Below are 20,969 nucleotides of genomic sequence, written 5' to 3'. Positions count from 1 at the left end.
CCCTCCAATTCATCCTTAACAGTTACCACCCGCTCCCGAAACCAAGCCTGTCACTCGGCACCAGGACCCCCAAGAAGCCGTTTAAGCCACGTGGTTCTCAACCTGAGCCAGATTCACCTTCGTCAGCACCCTGACAGTGCAAGCAAGTCCTCATCACTAGGTCCTTCTCAGCCCAGTGGAGAACCCACAAAGGCAGCTGGTGGACAAAGGAGATTTAATGTCACCATCGACACAACATCCTTCCGAGGCCCTTCCTCCTGCCGACTTTCAAAGGCCACGTGTTCTAAGCCCACAGCAGAGACGGAGGCAACTTCTAAGGGAAGAGGCCATGGGGAACAGTGCCTGGGCCCGGCCCACGCTGCTCAGGCATCAGCCCTTCTCTGCAGGGCCCTGGACCACGTCTGGGATGTGAACACAGAGGTGAGGGCCTTCAGCAGGTGGAAGCCCCTGGGGATTTTTGAGGCCACTAGGAAAAGGTTAAAAGAGGCAGATTAAAGCTCTCAGGAAATGGCACCGGAGAAGAGCCACGCTTCAGAGACCACACACCTGTCCCCATCCCACTTACCTGGTTGCAGGTGTTAATGTCTACTCCATTCCTCAGGTGATCCAAAGCTTTGTCCAAGTTGCCTGATCTGGCTGCCCTCAGAAAGCTGGTAGCAGCATCAGCCTGTGAGGAGAAAGGGCAGGCCATGAGTGTGCTGTGCACCAGCTCAGGGCTGCAAGAAAAGGCCCGGGCCCGCTGGCAGCCCGTGTACCTTCCCGGCACGGCGCCCTGGGGCCCACCACAGTGCCAGGCTGGTCCGGCCTAGAGCCCCTGGCTGGACCCCTCCTGGGTCTGCAATGGGAGGCTGCCTTTGGCCCAGCCTCCCTTCCTTCCGGTATCTTTACAGGCAAGCATTCTCAGCTAGAACCTGGGAGGGACTAGCGTGTGAGAGGAACCCCATTCCAAAGGCGATGCTCAGCCCGGTCTGGTGTATCTTGGTGCTTCGATATTCCCAAGGGCTCCGAGTTCCTACTGACAAGCCTGTGTCACTCAGTCCCTGGCCCTGGGGAGTCCCAGATGCAGGCCCCGCAGGAACCAAACAATGTGCTCTTTGGTGCAATTTTGTGGTTAATTTTTAAGTAAACAGCACACAGCACTTAGCGCTAAGAACCATGATCAGCACTTTACATACAATATTTATTTACATGCACACAGATATGCATTTGATCCTCATTAAAAACAAACAAACAAACAAACAACAGAGCTAAGTACAATTATGGTCCCCATCTGACAGATGAGAGAGCTGAAGTGACTTGTGCTGGGTCACACAGCAGGGGCTTCAGCTCACAGGTGTCCCCAGCCAGCTTTCTTGAATGAGAGCAAAGTACTTTATTCTGTGGTCATGGCTCAGCCACCTACACCCTACATATCAAGACCCTACTGCCAGGAACATTTATTTGCATTAAAAGATGAATGACAGCCAGAGAAAGAGCCGGGGACAATAAAACAGAGTCTACGTATGCAGACAGGTATAGTGGAAGGGCACTAGGGGAGAGGGGAGCTGCTCTGAGCAGCTGCTTGCACAGCGCTGACAGCCCTGCATCCACACCACCTGCGTTCCTCTTTCCTTATCAGAAAGCAAGGGAGGATAAGGGCTTTTCATGCCCTTGCTGCAAAGCTGGAAGGAATAACATATATTACTATAATTATTCTATCAGCACAAGGGCTGAGCACAGGCTTGGCGCATGGCACACACTCAGGTTGAGTTTAACAGGTAACAGTTGTCATGCGATGGGCCACCTGGGAAGCGCGTGCTGCCAGTCCTCCAGAGGACCCATCCGTACCTCCTGGTGTCTTCTCCACCCTGGGCACTGTCTCCTTCCTTCATGCTCTCTCCTCAGAGAGGAGGGGAATGAATGGTGGCCCCCAAAACGTGTCTGCTCCCTACTCCCCGGAACCTGTGAAGGTCACCCTCATTTGGAAAAAGGGTCTCTGCAGGTGAAATGAAGTTATAGGTCTTGAGATTGTCCTAGATTACCCAGGTTGGCCCTAAATCCAGCAACAAGTATCCTTATGAAAGAAGAGCATGTGCGCGCGTGTGCGCGCGCGCAAACACACACACACACACACACACACACACACACACACACACACACACAGGAGCAGGCGATGTAAGCACAGGGGCAGAGATGGTAGCGATGTTGCCACAAAGCTGGACGAGGCTCCAGAGGGAGCGTGGCCCTGACAGCACCTTGATTTCAGACCTCTGGCCCCCAGACTGTGAGCGAAGACATTTCTGTCGTTTCCTGCCACCAAGTTCTTGGTAACTTGTTACAGCAGCCACAGGGAGCTCGTACACATGCTAATGGTGATCATCTCTAAGCATGGAAGACTCAAAACCGACAGCCGATGATCTCAAACAATACCCACAGTTAAGCCTGACCCCCTCCCCAACAAGGCGGCACACCTTTGCCAGTCAAAGAGTTCATCCATGGCAGAAAAGATTCCCCAGCCTTGCAGACCCCCTTCACTGTAGGTGGGCCCTTCACACTTGAGGGCAGCCCCCACCTCCCCCCCACCCCCACCACCAGTGCTGCCCTGGAAGAGCTGCCTCCCTTCTCTGCCTCGCAGGTGACCCCAGCCCACCAGTCTTGCTCACCTTCCTACAGTCCTGATTGACTTCTGCCCTCCCAGGCCCACAGCACCCCCCTCAGTTATACAGGCTCAAACCCAAGTCCTGCATCTGCCTGATGACAGCACACACACCTGTGGGTCTCACTGCCCTAACATGGCAGAAGGGTCCCTTGCCCTTCCCTCCCCATCCCCCAGTGGCATTCCACACTCCGTCTGCCTCCAAACCCGTAGCCCGGTCACTCCCAGGACCCTGAAGCCTCTGCCAGTCTCTCTAAGATGCACTCAGCTCTTCTCTCCTCTATGAGGCTGTCCTTGGAGACTCAATATTTGTCATCTGAAATTGAGGAATAGGAGTCTGATGTTGGATTTTTTTAATGCATGTGAAATACATCTTTCTCCAGTTATTTGATTTCTGCAAGTCTTGTTTCCCAGCCAGAACTGTGTGCTCTCGGGGCAGTGACCAAGTCTTCTGCCTCTTTCAAATCCTTCAAATCAGGAAGTGTCTGCTAGGCCGAGATCTCCCTTGGCCTAAACATGGGGCACCTCAGGTCCCCAGGATTCCTTAGCAAGGCATTTGGGATAGTTTCAGAACTGTGGATCAGTCTAGATTCTATGTGGATGAGCTGGATTCCAGAGAAATCAGACTCAAGGCCTCAGAGAAATGTTTGTGCCTGTGGATTCAGAAAGTCTGGCTGCATTCAACTATTAGGAAAAATACTAAATGATTCCCCCAAAACTAGAGTGTTAGAGAGACCTATCTCCCACCTACCCCAACTATCTTCTGCAGCACAATAATAGGATTCAGGCTGACAACCTTGGAATGGTGGGTAAAAACAGATGCAATCTATCAAGTAGGACACTGTTTGCTCAGAGCACTGAATCTAGAATATTTATGACAGGCAGACAAGCAGATAGAGGGTAAGGGAAGCCCACTCTAGACCAGGCTGAGGAAGGCGAAACAGTTTCTGCAGTTTGCATAACACAGTAATGAAATGACAATGCTAACACCTGTCATAGGGCAAGGGTATTACCAACAGAATATCTTTTCTGAAATGACAATGCTAACACCTGTCATAGGGCAAGGGTATTACCAACAGAATATCTTTTCATCCTTGTCCCAACTGGGGAGGTGGTATAATTATTACCCCATGTTAGGGGTGACGAAGCTACAGTTTGGAGAGGTTAAAACTTGCCCAAGCTCTACAGTCATTTAACTCCCAGGGATCCAGCCCAAGACTCCCTGAGTAAGGCCTCAGTCCTTCCAGTGCCCTTGACCCCAGGTGTGTGCTCAGCAGTTTTAAACCTGAGTGTGTCCAAACAGCCCTGACAGATTGTACAGGTTGGGACAGGCCACATGCCTTTGCCAATCAAATGGCTAATGCATGGCAGGGGTGGGGTCCCAGGCGGGTACTGGCTTTCTTCCTGGGTGCTGTGTTAAGGCCAAGACAGACCTCTAGAAAGGAATCATCTGCTCCCAGATCTTCCTTTCATTGATGATAAAACTGATAGGAAAAATAAAGTGATTGGCTAAGGTCACCTCAGTAGTTAGAGGTGAAGTTCAACTGCTAAGGCCGTTTCCTTTCCTTGTGGCCTTCTCTAGGCATAAAGCAGTCAGGACATCAGCAGACTCCTCAGGGTATCTTACAGGTGAATCACAGACACTGGTGTTGCTCTCCCTGTGCATCACTCAGTTTAATTGGACGATATATTTACTGAGATCCCATTTCAAGTTCAGGATATCGCTAGGGCAAAGAGGGGTCTAAGAGGAGCAAAGAGGGAGAATAACATATCAGAATATAGGTCCCAGCCCCCATGATTTAAAAAACAAAGTGAGCTATAAAGAGGCCATTTGTGCATGCACCATGCACCCCTTGATTCACCTGGCTAGCATCGTTGACCACCTCCTCGAGACCAGGGACTATTGAAGCTACAGAGCAAATGGAATATGAAACCCATTCCCAGCATCTTGTTCTGCCGAGGCCATACTGCCCATCTACCTGATTCAGCTGCCTCCAATCTGCTGACCTGTCTTAGGTGCAACTTCCTGGAGCATGGTGGAACAGTCTGTGTGATCCAGGGGGCAGGAAGAGAGTCAGAGGGGACCCGATATAGTTCCATTGAGGATATGCACCTGAGCAAATATTAACCAGAATAATAACAGTGAAAGAGTACTAACCGCACTATCTCTGGGCCATATGATAAGTCCCAGCCGTCCCTGCGGGGAGCCTCAGGGGAGAGGCCGCTCTGTGGGGGAGGCTGTAGAGGAGCTCAGAAGCTGGCTTCTGTGTCCAGAAAACCAGTCCTCAATGGGCCTGAACCCCGTATCACCTCTGAGGAGCTGTTACCTCCTCTGTGACCCCTCCCATGGCTGCCTGCTTGTATCTTTGCCCTTCCTCACCTAGGGCTTCATTTTCATCGCCTTTCCCCCTTCAGAAAATGGCTCACACCTGCACAGAGGTGAAGAGGACGTGTACATGGTTGATTGTGCCCCTGGCCCACAGCCCTGTTGGTTAATCCATATGCTGTCCTTGAACTCCCTTTCAAAATAAGTTTACCCTAATAAAGCTCTTACTATGTTTTAAGCACTCTACATAAATTAATTCATTTGCTCCTCCCAACAATCCCATGAGGCAGGTTCCTTTAGCATTTCCTTTGCACAGATAAGGTAAACAAATCAAAGAAGACAAGTAACTTGTCCAAAGTCACACAGGGAATACGTGGCTTGGCAGGATTTGAATCCAAGTAGCCTACCTCCAGCACTTTTCTCTCGACCGCTGTTCTACATTGCCTCACAGGTCAGTCATTTCCAGTGCCATAAAGGTCCTCTCAAGTTCAGTCTGGCTGGAGGAGGCCTTCCACCTATGCACAGAGGCTGTGTCCCCATCAGGCCTCGATTCAGGAGGAAGTAAGTAGAGAGGAAAGGAAGGGGATGGAATTCCCCTGTGACTCAAGTTCTCATCAGGGCTGAATGGATAAGGGTTACCTGAGACACCCAGACTATTATTAAACTTGCACTTCCTGAGCGGGGTGACATGAGTATAGCAGCCGAGGGGCTCTAAGTCCTGGGAGGCAGAGGCCAGAAGCACGCTGCCAATGTCTGCACTACAACACATGAGCGCGGAGGCTTCAAAACACCAGAGGCAGGCAAAGTTTAGTTTCAGGCCAGGTGAGAGAATCCCAGAGCCTCTGCATGCCTTCTCTGGGGCTTGAGAAGGCCTGTTTTCCCCAGGACAAATCATGAATTACTTTCTCAAGGTCTTTTGGTACACAATTCTCACCTAAAAAGATGAATGGAAAGTGAGCTAGTATCCATTTCTGCAAACAGCGATAAGATAGTATCTCTTTCCCAAGGGGTCTTATTTGGGCAAAATGCTGTTTCTTTAACAAAGCCATTGTCAGGACTCCCAGGAAGGATTCTAGACCCTTTCCTGCAGGAGCTTGCAGTGTATGCAGAAGACCAAGAAGGCGGCACTCCAGATGTAGAGCTGCGTGCTCAGACATGGGGGGTGCCCTCCACATCTGACGGTTCCTCGGTGCCTCTGCAGGAACAGCAGCAGCCCCGGCCAGGACCCAGCCCTGGGGGCCCCACCTTCATCCCACCAGCTGCAGGGAAACCCAAGTGAACCCTCGGCCACAGCCTGCATTTGCATTAGGTTTCTTTCATTTTTCTTTCCCGAAAGTTGGCTGGTAAAGCTTCACTGCCTCCAGGCACCCTAATCAGCCTACCCTGGGCAAAGATGAAAGGAACAAGAGAAAGGTGTCACCGAGGAAACAGTATGTGTGAACAGGAGTCCTGGGCTCCGCTACAGTCTCTAGTCTCCAACACAACTGCCAGGCCTTGGGGAAACCCTGTCTGTCCCTGTGCCAGGACTCTTCCAGGCTGGGGGATGCAGTGATGTGTGAGGAGCCACTGTGCACCTGACGTTGGGAAGACTTGGCATGGATCCCTGCTCTGCCACTTGATGCTGGGCCTCCTACAAGTGCCCAAACCTCAGTGTTCCCATAGCTAGAATGGGGGCACTCACTACTCGGCTCGCCGGCGGACCATGAAGATTACACGGTGCAGGGGAAGCACAGCTCCCTGGCACACCCCAGATCTGCCCTCCTTTGGCCCCATCATTTCCCACTGCCTGAGGACCTCGGGCGCTCCTGCGGGTAAGGCTTAGGTGTCAGGCGCGCCGCGGGCCAGGCGGCCCCTTGTCCGGCCAAGGCCGCGGCACCCGCGCGGGTCTGCTGCGTAGCCCGGCGCCCCTCACAGCAGAGCCCGCTGGGCCGGACTCTCCTCCCGCGCGAGGTGCACGCGGGCTGGGCAGGGGCCCCGCGCGCCCTGGCTCCTCCGGGACCCCCGCCGCGCCTCCGCACCCCCGCGCGCGCCGCCTCTCGGGGCCGGCCACGGGCGGGCCGCCTCCGGACACCAGCCTCTTCGCGGCGGCGGCCTCCAGGCCGAAGGAATTTTCCCCCGGATCCTGCTGGAAGCCTGGGCGGCCGCCCGGCGTGAGGCAGCGGCAGGGCCCCGGCGCGCGGCCCCGGCCCCGGCCCCGGCCCCGGCTCCGCGCCCGCCCGGAAAGTTGGCGCCCGCCGAGCGTGTCCACTCACCGCGGGGTCTGGACCGGACCTGCCCTGTCGCGCTGCCATCGTCGGCGCCCGCGCGGAAACCCGAGCCGGCTGCCTGCTCCCCCTCCCCCGTTATCTGCTCGGCGGCGCGGGGAGCACCAGCAAGTTCCACGGCATCTGGCTAAAAATACAGGCTCCCTGCGCGCGGCTCGGGCGCCGGGACCCTGCGCCCGCGGGCCAGCCCGCCCGCCCGCCGCTAATGGGGTCTCTTCATCGTCTCCCCATGATTATGGCCGATGGAAAGTTCATGAGGAGCGATCTCCGGAGACAGGGCACCTGCTGCCCAGCCCAGCAGAGGGAGTGCGTGCGGGGCGCGGCCGGGGCTGCAGGTGAGGGCCCGGCGGGCGGAGAGCGAGCGTCCTGCGACTGCAGGAGGGAGGCCCACACGGCCAAGGGAGGTGAGGAGCTCCAGGCTGCATGGCGCGCCCTCCCTGCCTCCTGCCACACGGCTGCCCTAGTGAATGGGCCCCGGAGCCTGCAGGCGGCCAGGGTGAGCTCAGCAAAGTTTATTTATGCCCCATAACCAATTTGCATGTCTTGAGCTCTTACATCGTGTCCTGAGATACCAGCTACTCAACCAATTCCAGGTTCTGCCCGAGAGGCGCGACGCGAAAGGAAGCCGAGAGGCAGGGGCACAGATCTCTTACTACAGTCTTCCTCATCCCTCAGGTCTGCCGGTGCTAATGAAATATCGCCCAAGGCTGGAGGGAACGCCTCGTTTTCAGCTCCGCGACCATCCTCAGCTTTTAGTGAGGTCATTTCAGGGGCAGATCTCAAAAGCATTTGTGTGTGGGTGGAGGGTTTGGCCAAGTCTTGGGGGTGACACCAGTGATGGTTAAGAGCAGGCTCAACACTGAGTGGAAAATAGTCAGAAAATGCAATGCCAGGTAACCCAGTCCCTGGCAATATTCCTAGTTCAAATCAGGGATGTTTGGTATATGGAGCCTGGCCTCACGCTCTCTTCAAATAGCAGTCTAGACACAACACTGGGTGCTCTTTTTCCACCCCTCCTCTCCTGACTCATGGGTACAGTAGAGCTGTGTGTGGGTGAGGAATTAATGCATTAAGCACCTATTAGGGAATGGACATATTGCGATAGTTCATTTAATCCTCAAAGCCACCCTGGAAAGTAGACAATGCGATTGCAGTTAAATGAATGAAGACACAGTCCAGAGAGGCTTTGAGTCAGGACCAAGGTCACCACGGAGGGGTCAGCTGACCCAAAGCCCTTTCATTAACAGCACTGGCAAGATTCCTAACAAAAGCATGCTCAGTGCCAGGAAGGTGTCATGTGGAAGATATTCCTGATGTTTCCAAAGTAAGGTGCTCTACAAAGCCACTCAACAGTTAGGGGCAAGTCCCAAATAAGTGAGATAAAGACTAAGAGAAAACGTCAGTATGTTGCCAAACAAGAGTGATCTGAAGTGTATAATGCAACTAATTCTTTCCTAGGTAGGTGAAAAAACTATTATTTGAAGACAGCAGTATCAGAACTTTCCAGGCCAGTGACTCCAACATCACTGGAAGATGAGCTTCAGGACAGGCAACCTCTGAAAGGTGGCTAAAAAACGCCCAAGCACTGTTCCAAAGGGCAGGTGTCAGTGCGGCCCCTTCTCTCGCCATGCACACATTTTTACAATGCAGGTCACGCACGCTACAGGTGTCTGGCCCCATACCTCTTCTAACTGCCTCTCAGATTTGCTAAAATCCTCTACTTAGAGAGCTCCAATTAATAAGTCATGTTTACTGGAACAGCCCTGATCATAGTGCACTAGAATATCTCAAGGGATTCTAAAGCACTGTTCTGACATCAATATTTAGAGAGAAAGAAAACACCCTACTCAAATGGAAGATGAATAGTATGTATAATACTTTCAAAAACACTGATGCGCTTGGCTCACACAATGAACTAAAAGACCATTTTTTAACAGGTATATTGGGGTGTAATTTATATACTATAAACTGCACACTTAAAATGTACAATTTGGTACATTTTGATATATGGGTACCCCCATAAAACCATTACTATAATCAAGATAATGAACATCCAAAATCACCTCCAAAAGTTTCCTCCTGCCCCTTTTGTCCCTCCCTCTCTCCTACCAGTTGGTCCACATCCTTGTCAACACTTAGTGTGGCCAGTCTTAATTTAGACATTCTAATAAATGTATAGTAGTATTTCATTATGATTTTAACTTGCATTTCCCTAATAATTAATGATGTTCTGAACATCGTTTTAGGGGCTTACTTGCCATCCACATATCTTCTTTAGTGATGTATCTGTTCAAATCTTCTGCCCATTTTTAAATTGGATTGTTTTCTTATTACTGAGTTTTGAGAGTTCTTTTTATAAAGAATATCTGTGTTAAAGGTAAGATAAACTTTGAGATCTTGCAAGGAAAGTGAAAAGTTCAAAGTCAAATAGCAAAAAATTCCCAGATCAGTTTTGGCACCCAGATCTTATAACTCCTAAACCCAGTGCTCTTTGTACCATACAATGCCATGGATTATAGATAATCGCAAAGAAAAAAGATGAGATAGTCATAGTGGGTCACAAACTGAATACGATCCAAAGTACTGTGAGAGGAATGGGAAAGATGCAGAGGTATTATTAGAAGACTTGAGTACTCAAGACTGTCAAGAATTCTTGACATTAGCCATGACCTTGTTAGGGTTGAGGCTTCACAACTTAGACATGCAAAGAGTTAGGCAAGACCCAAGAGAACAGAAACAACTATAGACATGTTGCTCCATAAGGCCTGAGGTTAAAGAAGCAGAGATGACAGACACTAAAGAAGAGAAGGATAAAGGATACAGGCCTCAAGATATAAACTCCTTCAGCACTGGAGCCAGGGACCCCAGAATGGGACACTTACAGCATCTCTTTCCCAGGTGCAGTGGCCTGGTCGCCAGGATTCAAATATAAGTGTCTCAAAGGCAGAGGCAGCTTGGTTTGAGTGTTCTGTGTTCCTAACACCACCACCACCACCACTGCCTCACTTTTCCCTCCAGCTCCCCTGTGTGAATAGCACAGTGCTGGGCAGTGGTGCCCAATAAATGCTTGCTGACTGATGTTTGAAAATGATATACCCACTGTTTCCACCAGTCGTAAGGAAACTGTAAGTCAGGGGGACAAACTGATGTAGAGAAGATTTAGATTAGACATAAAGAACTTTCCAGCTGTAAGGGATGTGACTTCAGAGGACTCATTATTCAGTAAGGGCTGAATCTTCACTGGGGATCCTTCTAGAAAGCAGAGGAAGATAAAAGCCCACGATTTGATAAGGCATATAGAAGCACAGACTGAACCAGATGACTTGTAAGGGTCTCTTTGGGCCCTAGGGATTCAGAAAGATCAGCCATTGTTTTTTCCCCCCATTAGCTGAATGTCCCTCCTCAACCCTCCATCACTCCCATGCCCTTAGGCAACAAATAATCCTCTTGCTTCTTGCCTGTTTCCTAACTTTTTTTCGTACCCCAAGGCTGCAACTTTTTATTGCAGGTATTTAATGTGCCCAGGAGATCTGCCCATGAGAGTCACCGAAACCGAAGCCGAACAGCAGAAAATAACTGATGAGCTAAAGGGAACTCTAGGGGTTCTCAGGAAGGACCACCGGTTCTATCCTGCATGTTCATGGCATCTGCAGGTTTTGTCCAATCTTACTAGATATTTCACCAACTGTCTCTGCGGTCTCCTCAGCAGTCAAGCACAGTGAAGTGCTAGAGGCTTCGGCTGTGGTGTTCTGTCCTTCAGAGCACATTAAACTACATCAGGAGCAGACAGTGCGTGGAGAAGGAAGGGAAGAGATTCACACAGACCCCTGGATGGAGTGGGAGCCGGGCCCAGTTTATGGGTCCCTGCCATGAGTTTCCCTGTGAATCTTCAGCTCTTCCAGAAACTGAGAGCACAGTCCTTTTTGATCAAAAAACCTGAAGCAGAGAGTCCCAGGTGTGTGTGGGATTCTGAGATGACTCGGCCTCCCAGGGACACTTTGGTGGGACAGGAGTAGGTGGTTTCAGGTGGTGGCTGCCTGGACACAAGCTGCCTCCTCTATTAAGGAACAGCAGAGCTGAGATTCAGGGCAGACCTGGGATTGCAGAGAAGGGGCCACACACACACGCCCCTGCCCAGCGGAGACTACCACTCTCCCGCTGCAGCACAGACGTGTTCCTCTGCTCCTCCAGTTTAATCCTCCTCTGCATCAGCTCAGACTTGGAACTAACCTAACAACACAGGCCCTGTTCTGGGCAGCCTTAAGGTACCGGGAGTCGGTGACCCACTACAGTTGAGCTGTGTAACCTTCATAAGGGAAATAACTTTTCTGAGCGTGGGTTTCCTCATTAGTAAAATGAAAATAACTCGTTCCACCTCTCCAACTACTGTGAGAATAACATAAAAATGCTCAGTCCCACTTTGGGTACACAGTAGGTACTCAGCACATGGCAGGTGACCCCCTTCGCTCCTTCCCTCCCTTCCTTCTCAACTTCCCCCACTCCACGGGGATGAGGTATTGCTGATCCTGTTTCTGCCTTGGAAAACTCATCACTGCTTATCCAAGGTCAACCGTGCAGGGCCGAGAACAGGACGCCGAGAATCCCCAGCACTCTGTTATAGCTTGTAATACACCATTTTCAATTTCCAACTTCTTTGCAGTGGAGAAACAGTTCTCCAGTTGCATATACAGCCGAAGCCCTGCTCCTGAGCATTCCTGCCCCTGGCTCAGCAGTCTGCTAACAAGCACAGCTCTGCTCTTGACCATCCTTCTATCTGCTCGCCACCCCCCACAGGGAGTGGCCCTGCTCCGAGGGGCTCTGGGCTGGGCTGATAACGGTGGCTACCAGGAACCCCGCCCTTTACTGAGAAAGGCAGGCTGGGTTATCACCACCGGAGCCGGCCACCAACCACCCTGGGGAGTTGGTGAACCACCAAGGGTGCTGGGAAGCCGCTGCGCCCTCCCACACTGGCTCCTCCCCAGCTCATCTGGAAGGAACTTCACAGTACCCGCTACTGCTGTCTGATCGAATGGGCCACAGAATCCCGTGTGACTCCCTCCAGACTTCGCAATGCCTTCTTAACCTTTTTAGTAGCGAGAGAGGAAAGGGAGAAGAGAAAACAACCATGGTTGTTCTTCCGTTTAGCTCTGTGTGGTAACCCTGGATGCCCCACCTGCTGGAGCGAGGGATCCCAAGTGTGGGCTCTATTTTAGGGAGGTGATCGGAGCCGGGTATCAGGTCCCTCTGTCCTGGCACTGATCTCTATCATGTTCCTTTTAAGAGGGTTGGCAGGCCCGGAGTCTATTTTTAAACCCATGAGAAAGGTGCTACACAGAACCCGGAGAGATCTAACATTAAACCTGAGATCACCGGGGGGGAGAGGCAGGGAGGGCAAAGCTGAATCTCAGATTTTCTCTTCATATGCTCAAAGACTTCCTCTTATTCCTGCAACTGGGCATTGACTGTCCTTCGAAGGGGATCTCTTTAGGTGCACATGAACTCTTTGATATGACCTTGGTGGAATTTGACTCCTCCTGAGCCCTTGAGTTGGAAAAGGCTATTAAACCCTGGGTCTGTTTTTCAACATTAGGATTTTTTTGATATCCCCACTCCCAGTGTGAAAAATCAGTGTGCTTTTTAAATATATCTTCCATCTCTCTGTCTTCCGATTTTTAAATCCTGTGCTCTGGAACCCCCAGCCCTGAGCACTGCAGAGCCCCCAGCCCGGTTTGCCTATGGGAAGAGCCAAGCCAAAGCGTGACCTCCCTGGTGGCCTCTGTGCCCAGCACCCCAGAAATCCTGTCCCTGTGCTGGAGGGAAAGATTGGGAGTGGGCTCGAGTGGTGAGCATGCAGGGGACATGGCTATTTTCCCAAGCAACCAGGCCTCTAAACATCATTGTTTCTCATCAAATAACCAGATGAAGAGAACAGAATGTTTTATGTACAATAACAAATTTCATCTTCAGTATCCATTTCTCTTTTTGGATAAAATTCTTCAAGAACTAAATGCCTTGAAAACAAGCAAAAGCTATTGCTGAGCGGTTCTGGGACCACCCAGGACTAAACCCAGGCAGGGTAGGGAGTATGAGACGACCTATCTTCTGTATCCCTTCATCCCAGAATCCCCGTGCCTGGCAGAGAGGAAGCACTCAATACGCATCTCTGGAGCCACATAGGATTATGTTCCCTAGGACAGAAAACGGGGGCTTCAGCCAGGCTGGGACAAACCAATGCCCGTGAGTACTGACCACCCACCTGATGCTCAGTAAGCATTCGCGGAATTGGAATCTGAAAGAATCCAATCAATCCAGATTTTAAAATTGGCTGTATCAGTGAAGAAAAGTAACAAAACAGTCTGAAGTTCTGGGCTGGATGGCCAAATTGTTCATTTTCCTACAAGCTGTTATGGCCCCTGTGCAAACAGCCTTGGCTTCCCCATCATTTCCTTGGTGGGAAGTTACGGGTGCTGCCCACCCAGGAGCCCAGGGCTGGGCTGCAAGAAAGGGCCCTGCACCCCAGCCCCCACCTCCCACCCTTCCCCACAATCTCCACCAGCACTAAATTGCCAGGCCTGGCCCAGCAGGGCACCTCCCAAGGCAATGAGGCATGGCTCCTGGATGCCTCTCCTCTCTGCAGAAGGTGCCAGGAGGTTGAGATGTCACGAGGCACATAAACATCACTCTATAAGCACTGGCCATCAGCAGCGTACTGGCCCACGGCACATCCTCACGCTGCATTTTCCCGTGTGGAGTGCTGGCTGCATTTAGAACACATGGCCTGCCTGGCTGTCGCCTGGGGTGCCCAGACTCAGGGCAGAAATCACACGTGGTTTGGAAACCACGTCTGAGACGCACTGCCAGAACTGTCCCATTTACTCAACTCCGTCCAGCGTCTCCACGCGTTACGGAAAGCTTCCCCAGCAGCTGGCTGGGACGGGGAGAAGCATAACACACAGGGGAGAAACTGCGAAATCAAACATGTCTCACTTGGACATACTAATAGGGAAAACTTTTTCTTTTTTCAAATTGCCAAATGGGCTTGAATTTCACCAGTGAACCCCGTAAGTTTCTGAAAGACGTTTCTGAAGGATGCCCCATATGGCTGACCAGTAGGTCTGCTCAGCCCTTTCCTGTATTTCAATGATTCTCCGCAAGGGACAGAGCCAGGATGGGTACGCCATTGCTGGCTGACCTGCCTGAAGAACTGCAGAGGGCCTATCTCCCCAAAGTAGGTCCAGCCCTGCAGCAAGGCATTACACCGCTGAGGAGGTGGCCTTGAGGCACCCACTTGGACTGGGGGCCTGGGAAGATGATGCTGCCTGACGTCCTTCCCTGCCCTCTGGCCCACAATGTTTTCCTGTGGTGACAATGAGCTACAGATAAAAGAGCAGGAAGGGGAAAGGACTGGAAAATAATAATAGCAAAAATTTAAGCGCCAGGTGCTGTTCTAAGCATTGGAGCTGTCTGTACATTTAAATCTTGCAACCTCTCTGCAAGGTAGCTACTGTTATCATCCCCAATTTACAGAAGACACAGCTAAGGCACAAAACATCCAGTAATTTGCCCAAAGTCACACAAGACTTGTCTGATGTTTTAGGTAATCTATGAAGTGGGGTGAACAGAGTCGCCCTGGTTTTTGCTTGATTATATGAGTTAAGGTGCTTTTAGGGTAGGTGAGAAAAGAGAAATTCAGTCTTGGAAATTTGAGTGCACTTAGCGCCTCTTTATTAACTTGGCCATTCCCTCAGGCCAGAAAAGACCCCACCCACTGGCCAGAGGCACCTGCAGTGCCGAGGTGTGTAGGTGAACACAGGCCCTAAGGGTTTAATGGGAGGGGATGGAGCCCGCCGCCTGTGTCTTCCCAGCTGCCGGGGCACGGGAAGTCTTAAAGCAGTAGGCTTGATTTTCATTCCGGTCTCCTCCAACTGAGTTCCCTAGACGTGTGAGGCTAACCTCAGCAGCAGCACCTCTGACCAGGGGAAAGCAGCCCCGCGCGGCTGGTGGAAAGCCGGCCCGGCTGGCCCTGGGTCTTCCACCCCTGGAGGATAATGAGGTTGCAGGGTCCTTCCGGACCCTCTGCTGGGAAACCGACTTCGGGCCGCTCCCTCAGGCCCGATGGCCAGGGGCAGGCCCAGCGGCCAAATGCTGACAGTAGAGGCTTCCTCTCCCTTCCCAGAGCGAAAACATTTCAAAGCAAGGAAACCCAGGGAAACCGCCCGCCTACCTACGCCACCCTGAATCCTGCGATTCTTCACAACTTGACAGCAGGAAGCTGGCTCTTCCCCTCAAGTTCCTCTTAAGCTCCTTTCAACAGGACACTTAGCAGCTCCCACTGAAGAACACCTTGGCATCTGCCTTCTACTTCCCAGCCCTATTTTCTTATCACTTTCAAGGCAACAAGAGCAAGTGCCACACATAATATTTCAGACGGGGCTCATCGTGTTATTCATAATAACTGAATAGAGGCCATTATCCTTCTAGTTCATCCTCTTGCAAATTCTGTCTGGCTTCTCGTTCAGATATCTTTTCATACAGTATTTATACCATCCCTTTTATAATTATTTAAATTTTAAAAAGGTGAGGAAATTAGCTATAAATCAGCCACACCTTCATTTCCCTCTGTCCTGCTTATCCACAGAAAGCCCCACCTACAATGAGTGAACCCAACAGTGTGTTCCTCATTCGAACATTTCTAACCTGTACAATGATGAAGCCCGTCTAGATGGTCCCTCTATAAACCTCGGCTTTGTATTTTTTAAAAAAAGAAATGCAGATGTTCTTTCCATATCTGAAGAGTTGTGACTTGATGAAGACCTTCTTACTCTAAAATCAACCTTGATGTCCACTTCCATAAGCTGACTTTCAAGATGCCCTTTCTCAGCATCCCTGACTTTGAACTCCCAAATAAAGGAACATTAAATATTAGAGAAAGAATGAGAGAAATGGGCGGTGAGCCAAGTACCACTGGGGGGGAAAAAACCATTATTGTTTCTGTAATGACTGAGCTGGTTCTTAGCCTCCAGAGAGAGATAGTTCCAGAACTTCAGAAATAAGACACAAAGATGCCAGTCAACATTTCGAAAGGAAAACCTTGGCCAGTATCCACATCAGCCTTTAGTCCCTCAAGAGCTTTTAGAGAGAGAGTAACAGAGATAAATTACCAATGCAAGACTTAGTGGTACTAATAGGTCTGTATCTCATTCATTCATTCTTCCATTCAAGTATGAGCTATTGAATTGCCACGTACAATCTGAGAATCCAGTGGAAGACACAGATGAGTATGTTCTACGGCTCCTACCGTTGGGAAGACTGCAAACTACCAGAGATGAAAGCTATAGCTTTATGGGAAATAAATAGACCAATAAAAGGTTTAAAGGTCCAGTAAGACAATGGCTCAAGAGATGCCCACGGTAGTGCAGGATTAAAACCAAAGGACAGGTTCCAACAGGAAGTGCAGGAGTTCAAAGAGGAGTTTCGGTCTAAGGAGCTATAAGCATTTGAGGCAATCTTCACTTAGCCGGGAGATTTGAATATTATTTGAAATATTTGAAATATTATGTGTGGTACCTTATGGACTACCAGTTGTAGGAAGTCATGGGGATCAATGCCAACAGCACCTCTGCTGATTGGGGGGCCTCTGTGCTACAGGTGTCTGCCTCTAGAAGACAAGGAACGCATATGCCTCCCACAGAATGTGTGGATCCAGAAACAAACTTCTGTAAGTTAACAACGTATATGTTAGGCCACAAAATAAATAGGCCTACTCTAGGGAATTGTGTGGCTATTCTGTAAACAAATGGCTTGTTCCTGAGGACAGCACAGTGTTTGAAGTTTTCAATGTCTCCCATCACGACTGGAGCAAAGACTGTGTGCACAGAGGGAAATAAGATGATGGCTGTGGGATGCATTCATTTGTTTAAAAAAATATCTGTGTACCTATTAGGTGCCAGGTACTGTTTAGGATCCGGTGCTGATCAGGGAGATAAAAGTCCTGTTTTCACAGAGCCTGTATTCTCTGGCGAGGGCCGGGAAGTGGGTAGGCAATGCCTACCCCATGGGGAAGTGGTTTAAATGCGCTGCAGGAATATGTAGGCTGGAGAGTGATGTGGGGTGCAGCGCAGACCCAGGAGGCTGAGATACAGGCAGGGATGGAGCTTGGGACATTCAGAAATGCAAAGCTGGTGAGAGGTGACCTTGATGCAGTCAGGGAACATTCTAGTGTCCCTCTCCCACCCCACCCCCCGCCCCTTTCCCATCTCCAAGACATGCTTCTTGCCGATTCTGGAGTGCCCTGATCTATTCTGACAACTTCTATGCACCTTTTGATGCCCATGGGACCAGAAGTTGGAAGCACTCATTCTCAGAAGACCCAAAGACAGACAATAAAAGCTAGCATTCAAGGGGTGCTTACTGTGTGCTAGGCACCACTCTAAGCATGCCACAAGTGTCAACTCATTTAATCCTCACAGCAACTTCTAATTGTCCTTCTTTTCTGAGTGGAAAGCAAAGGCACAAGGAGGTTAAGAAACTTACCCAACGTCACATAGTATATAAGTGGTAGAGTCGGAACTTGAACTCAGCTATCTGGAACCACACCTGCTCTTGTAGGGATTTTGCTCTAGTGGACAATGGGACTGCAGAGGGGTAGAATGCCCAGGAAGTCTCAGGAAGCAGTAACTAGAAGAGATACCAGGTGTGCCAGGGGAAGAGATGGGAAGGCCTCTGCTCTCTGTGGCACCTTGGCAGTGTTCTACAGTGGAGCCCTGTCCAGGCCACTCACTCCAATTACTATTTAGTACCTGCTCAGTGCCACCCCTGCATGGAGGCCATTCGCAGGCAGCTGACCACATCTCCCAGGTCCTCCCTGGGGACTCTCTGGACTGCAGCTGGCTAATCAGACCAGACAGGAGGTCCACGTTCACCTCCTCTTGATAACTTTCAGTGATTTCCTCTTGGGCTCTGACCGAATTCATAAACAGCATTAGCATTTATCAAATGCCTGTAGGCGTTTGTTGAGTTAACCTGAGTGACTCATTATTTCAGCATCCAGCTTATTCACCTCTCCTCCCCAGAGATGAGACATCCTCCTACACCCCACCCAGGGGGAGGAGAGGAGCAGACGCCTCTTTTTTACTAGATTCTTCCCAACTATCAAGTGAGTTGAGGCTTCGAGGGCCCACAAGGTAGTGGTTTTCCAGGAGTTCAAGGCCTGGGTGGCTCCAGTATTTTCCCAGGCCACTTAGAGAGGAACATGTGTGTGTGCATGCGTGCACGAATATGCATGGGTATTTGTACATGCCTTTCTCCGTGTATGTATGCATGCGTGAGTGTGTGCTCGTGGGTCTTCACTGCCAGGATAACTTCAGACACTGAGACAAACAGTGGGGCTGAAGGCCTTTGACTCCAGGGTCTGGGGTCTGGGTTGGGGAGACGGTGATGGCGGGGGGGGCAGCAGGCTGCTGGATTCACTGTTTTTTTTGGAGGCAGACATATTACAGTTTACTAGGCAGATTAATTAAAGAAGGTTCAGGCAGCTGGCAGTGGGGAGAGAATACCACACACACACACATAAGGTGGTTTTGGTGTGTAACTTCCAATAGTGCTTCACTACAGAACTGATGAAATCCCTAACCAGAAATGCTGCAGAGAAACGTCTCTACCCTGTGCTTCTACATTTGTGGAAAGTCTTCTACTCTGGGGAAAAAGTCACCACTTTCTGTTTTAACTGGGGTCTCTGTTTGGAAGATTCAAGAAAGCAAGTGAAGGCCAGTGGGAGGTTTGGCTGGTAAAGGGAGTGGGGTCATCTGAGGCCTGCATCTCACCACGTCATCTCCTCAGCCACCTTGGCCCTCCTGCCCACTGCCCTTTTCCTAGACAGCACGTCATGCACAGTCCACAATCCTGCAGCTGGAGCCCCCTGCCCAGTGGCCCTGCCCTAAGTGAAAGGGCACCGTGTGGTACTAGCCTAGAGACACCTGTTAGGCAGGATTGCACAGGGACCACCCCCTGCCCAGCAGCTGTGCCCATCACTTCTGCTCGGGAACCGCATCCAGGATCCAGGCCGCAGGGATGTGGCAGGACACGCCTTCCTGGGCCCCCTGAGCTGTGGTGCTCAAGTTCTGATCCTGCCACATTTCCTACCTTCCTGCCCCTGTTCCCTCCTGCCTCACACACTGCTGCAGTCTTCTGCGGGAGAATAACCGTGAGGTTGTTTCTACCCCCAACAGAAACTGAAATAAATTAAAATAAAAAATGGCATTCAGAGCAGCTGAAAGATACAGATTTCAGGGCCTGGGAACAAGCCCTCATCTCCCGTTCTGGAAAGACCCAATCCTGGTGTGACTTCTCCACAAAATGAGATCTCATTTCCAGCGGGGGCAACACACTGAGTCAGTTCTGCATCCTGCAGGCCTGTCCCTAAATAGGTGTAAGGCCTTCCCACTCCCCCATGCCCAGGTATTTCCTAATGCCCATGACGGACAGGTCCTCATATCTTGGATTCTTGATGAATCAAACAAATAGCATTTTGTTTGAGTCAAATATAGTACATTGAATAAATTCATTATTTCTTCCTGTACCTTTGGAGTTAGGGCCTCTCTAATCACCTATGCAAATCTAAGTAAACAAGATGCAAATCTGGATCTCATATTGGATGAAAGAATTTCATCCTATTCAGCTTATAAAATGTCAGGTGTTTCATTGACTTGATCATTAGACACCAACTGATCAGAAAGTTCCAAATTTTCTAACTACTGTACATTCTAAACGGTATAGGCATCCCTAAAATATCTGCACCAGAAAATCTTGGTTCATCCCAAATCCATTTCCCCTGATTGAATGACTTTCCACTTCCACAGAGAGCTGGTAAACCAGCCATGCAAACTATGAAGGCCCCACAGACCCAGGAGGAGAAAGAAATTAGACAACGTTTAGATAAGTCAGCCCTTAGCAAAGTCATCGTGCGTCAAACTGAGCACAGCCCATGCGGTTTTTGTTAACCAAACCCCAGGTCCTCTTTGAGTTTTGAGTCTCAGAAATCACGTCATTCCAGGTCATCATTTCCAAGGTCATCGAAGGGAAGTTCCTGACAGGACTCTGAACAGAGTTCTCCTCTCTGGAGAACTCTGATTGTTGGCAAGTTCTTCCTCAGATAAAACTGGGATCTGCTTTCCTGAGACTCCCACCCCACCTTCCCTGGTCCTGACCTTGGGGACACCATGAGGTGGGTCTCTGCTCTTGCCAGGGGCACACAGGTGACAGTTAGGGACTCTTTCAGCCTCTTTAGTTTTTTTCTCTCCCTTGTTCCTTCAGGGTTTCTCCCAGCCATGATTCCAGACCCTCTTTCTTGGTGATTTCCTACCCATATATGATAAGCATTTCCTATATCCTATATAATACATCCAATCATCAAGATGTCTCCTAAAATGAAAATCTATACACCATCCTCTCAATGTGCCTGATACTGCTTTACCCAAAGTATGTTCCCAGGAACACCAGCCCTGGGTAAGGTCACTCACTTAATCCCAAAGTGTACACTGGGCAAGTAAAGGAGGGAGATGCAACCTTTATCATCACAGAGTCTCAAAACAAGGGAGCATGTTTGAGCTCTGAGCGGCCATGGAGAAACCCTGATCAGCAGTATTTAAGCCAATGTGTCCCAGGGGTCACATAACACATTTCAGGAAGGGCTAGTCATTTTCACTCGGATGGCTCTCCAGCTAGCTAAGCCTTCGTGGTATTTCTC

The 20,969-nt window shown here is 50.3% G+C and overlaps 1 protein-coding gene across 8 annotated transcripts in view; it reads right to left on the bottom strand.

Annotated features, from left to right (window-relative positions):
• Positions 1–20,969, bottom strand: part of ANK1 (ankyrin 1) — a 203,314-nt gene that overhangs the window by 98,076 nt on the left and 84,269 nt on the right. For 7 of the 8 annotated variants that reach the window (XM_057505220.1, XM_057505221.1, XM_057505216.1 and 4 more), the window contains exon 2: positions 566–667. In XM_057505220.1, coding sequence (XP_057361203.1) covers positions 566–667 — 102 coding nt within the window. Of the gene's footprint in view, positions 1–565; positions 668–7,213; positions 7,443–20,969 lie in introns of those variants that run through there. The other variant, XM_057505218.1, reaches the window with a different exon arrangement.

Source organism: Manis pentadactyla, chromosome 7, assembly GCF_030020395.1.
Source record: "Manis pentadactyla isolate mManPen7 chromosome 7, mManPen7.hap1, whole genome shotgun sequence".
NCBI classification, from domain to species: Eukaryota; Metazoa; Chordata; class Mammalia; order Pholidota; family Manidae; genus Manis; species Manis pentadactyla.
This window is presented reverse-complemented; position numbering and strand designations above follow the sequence as displayed.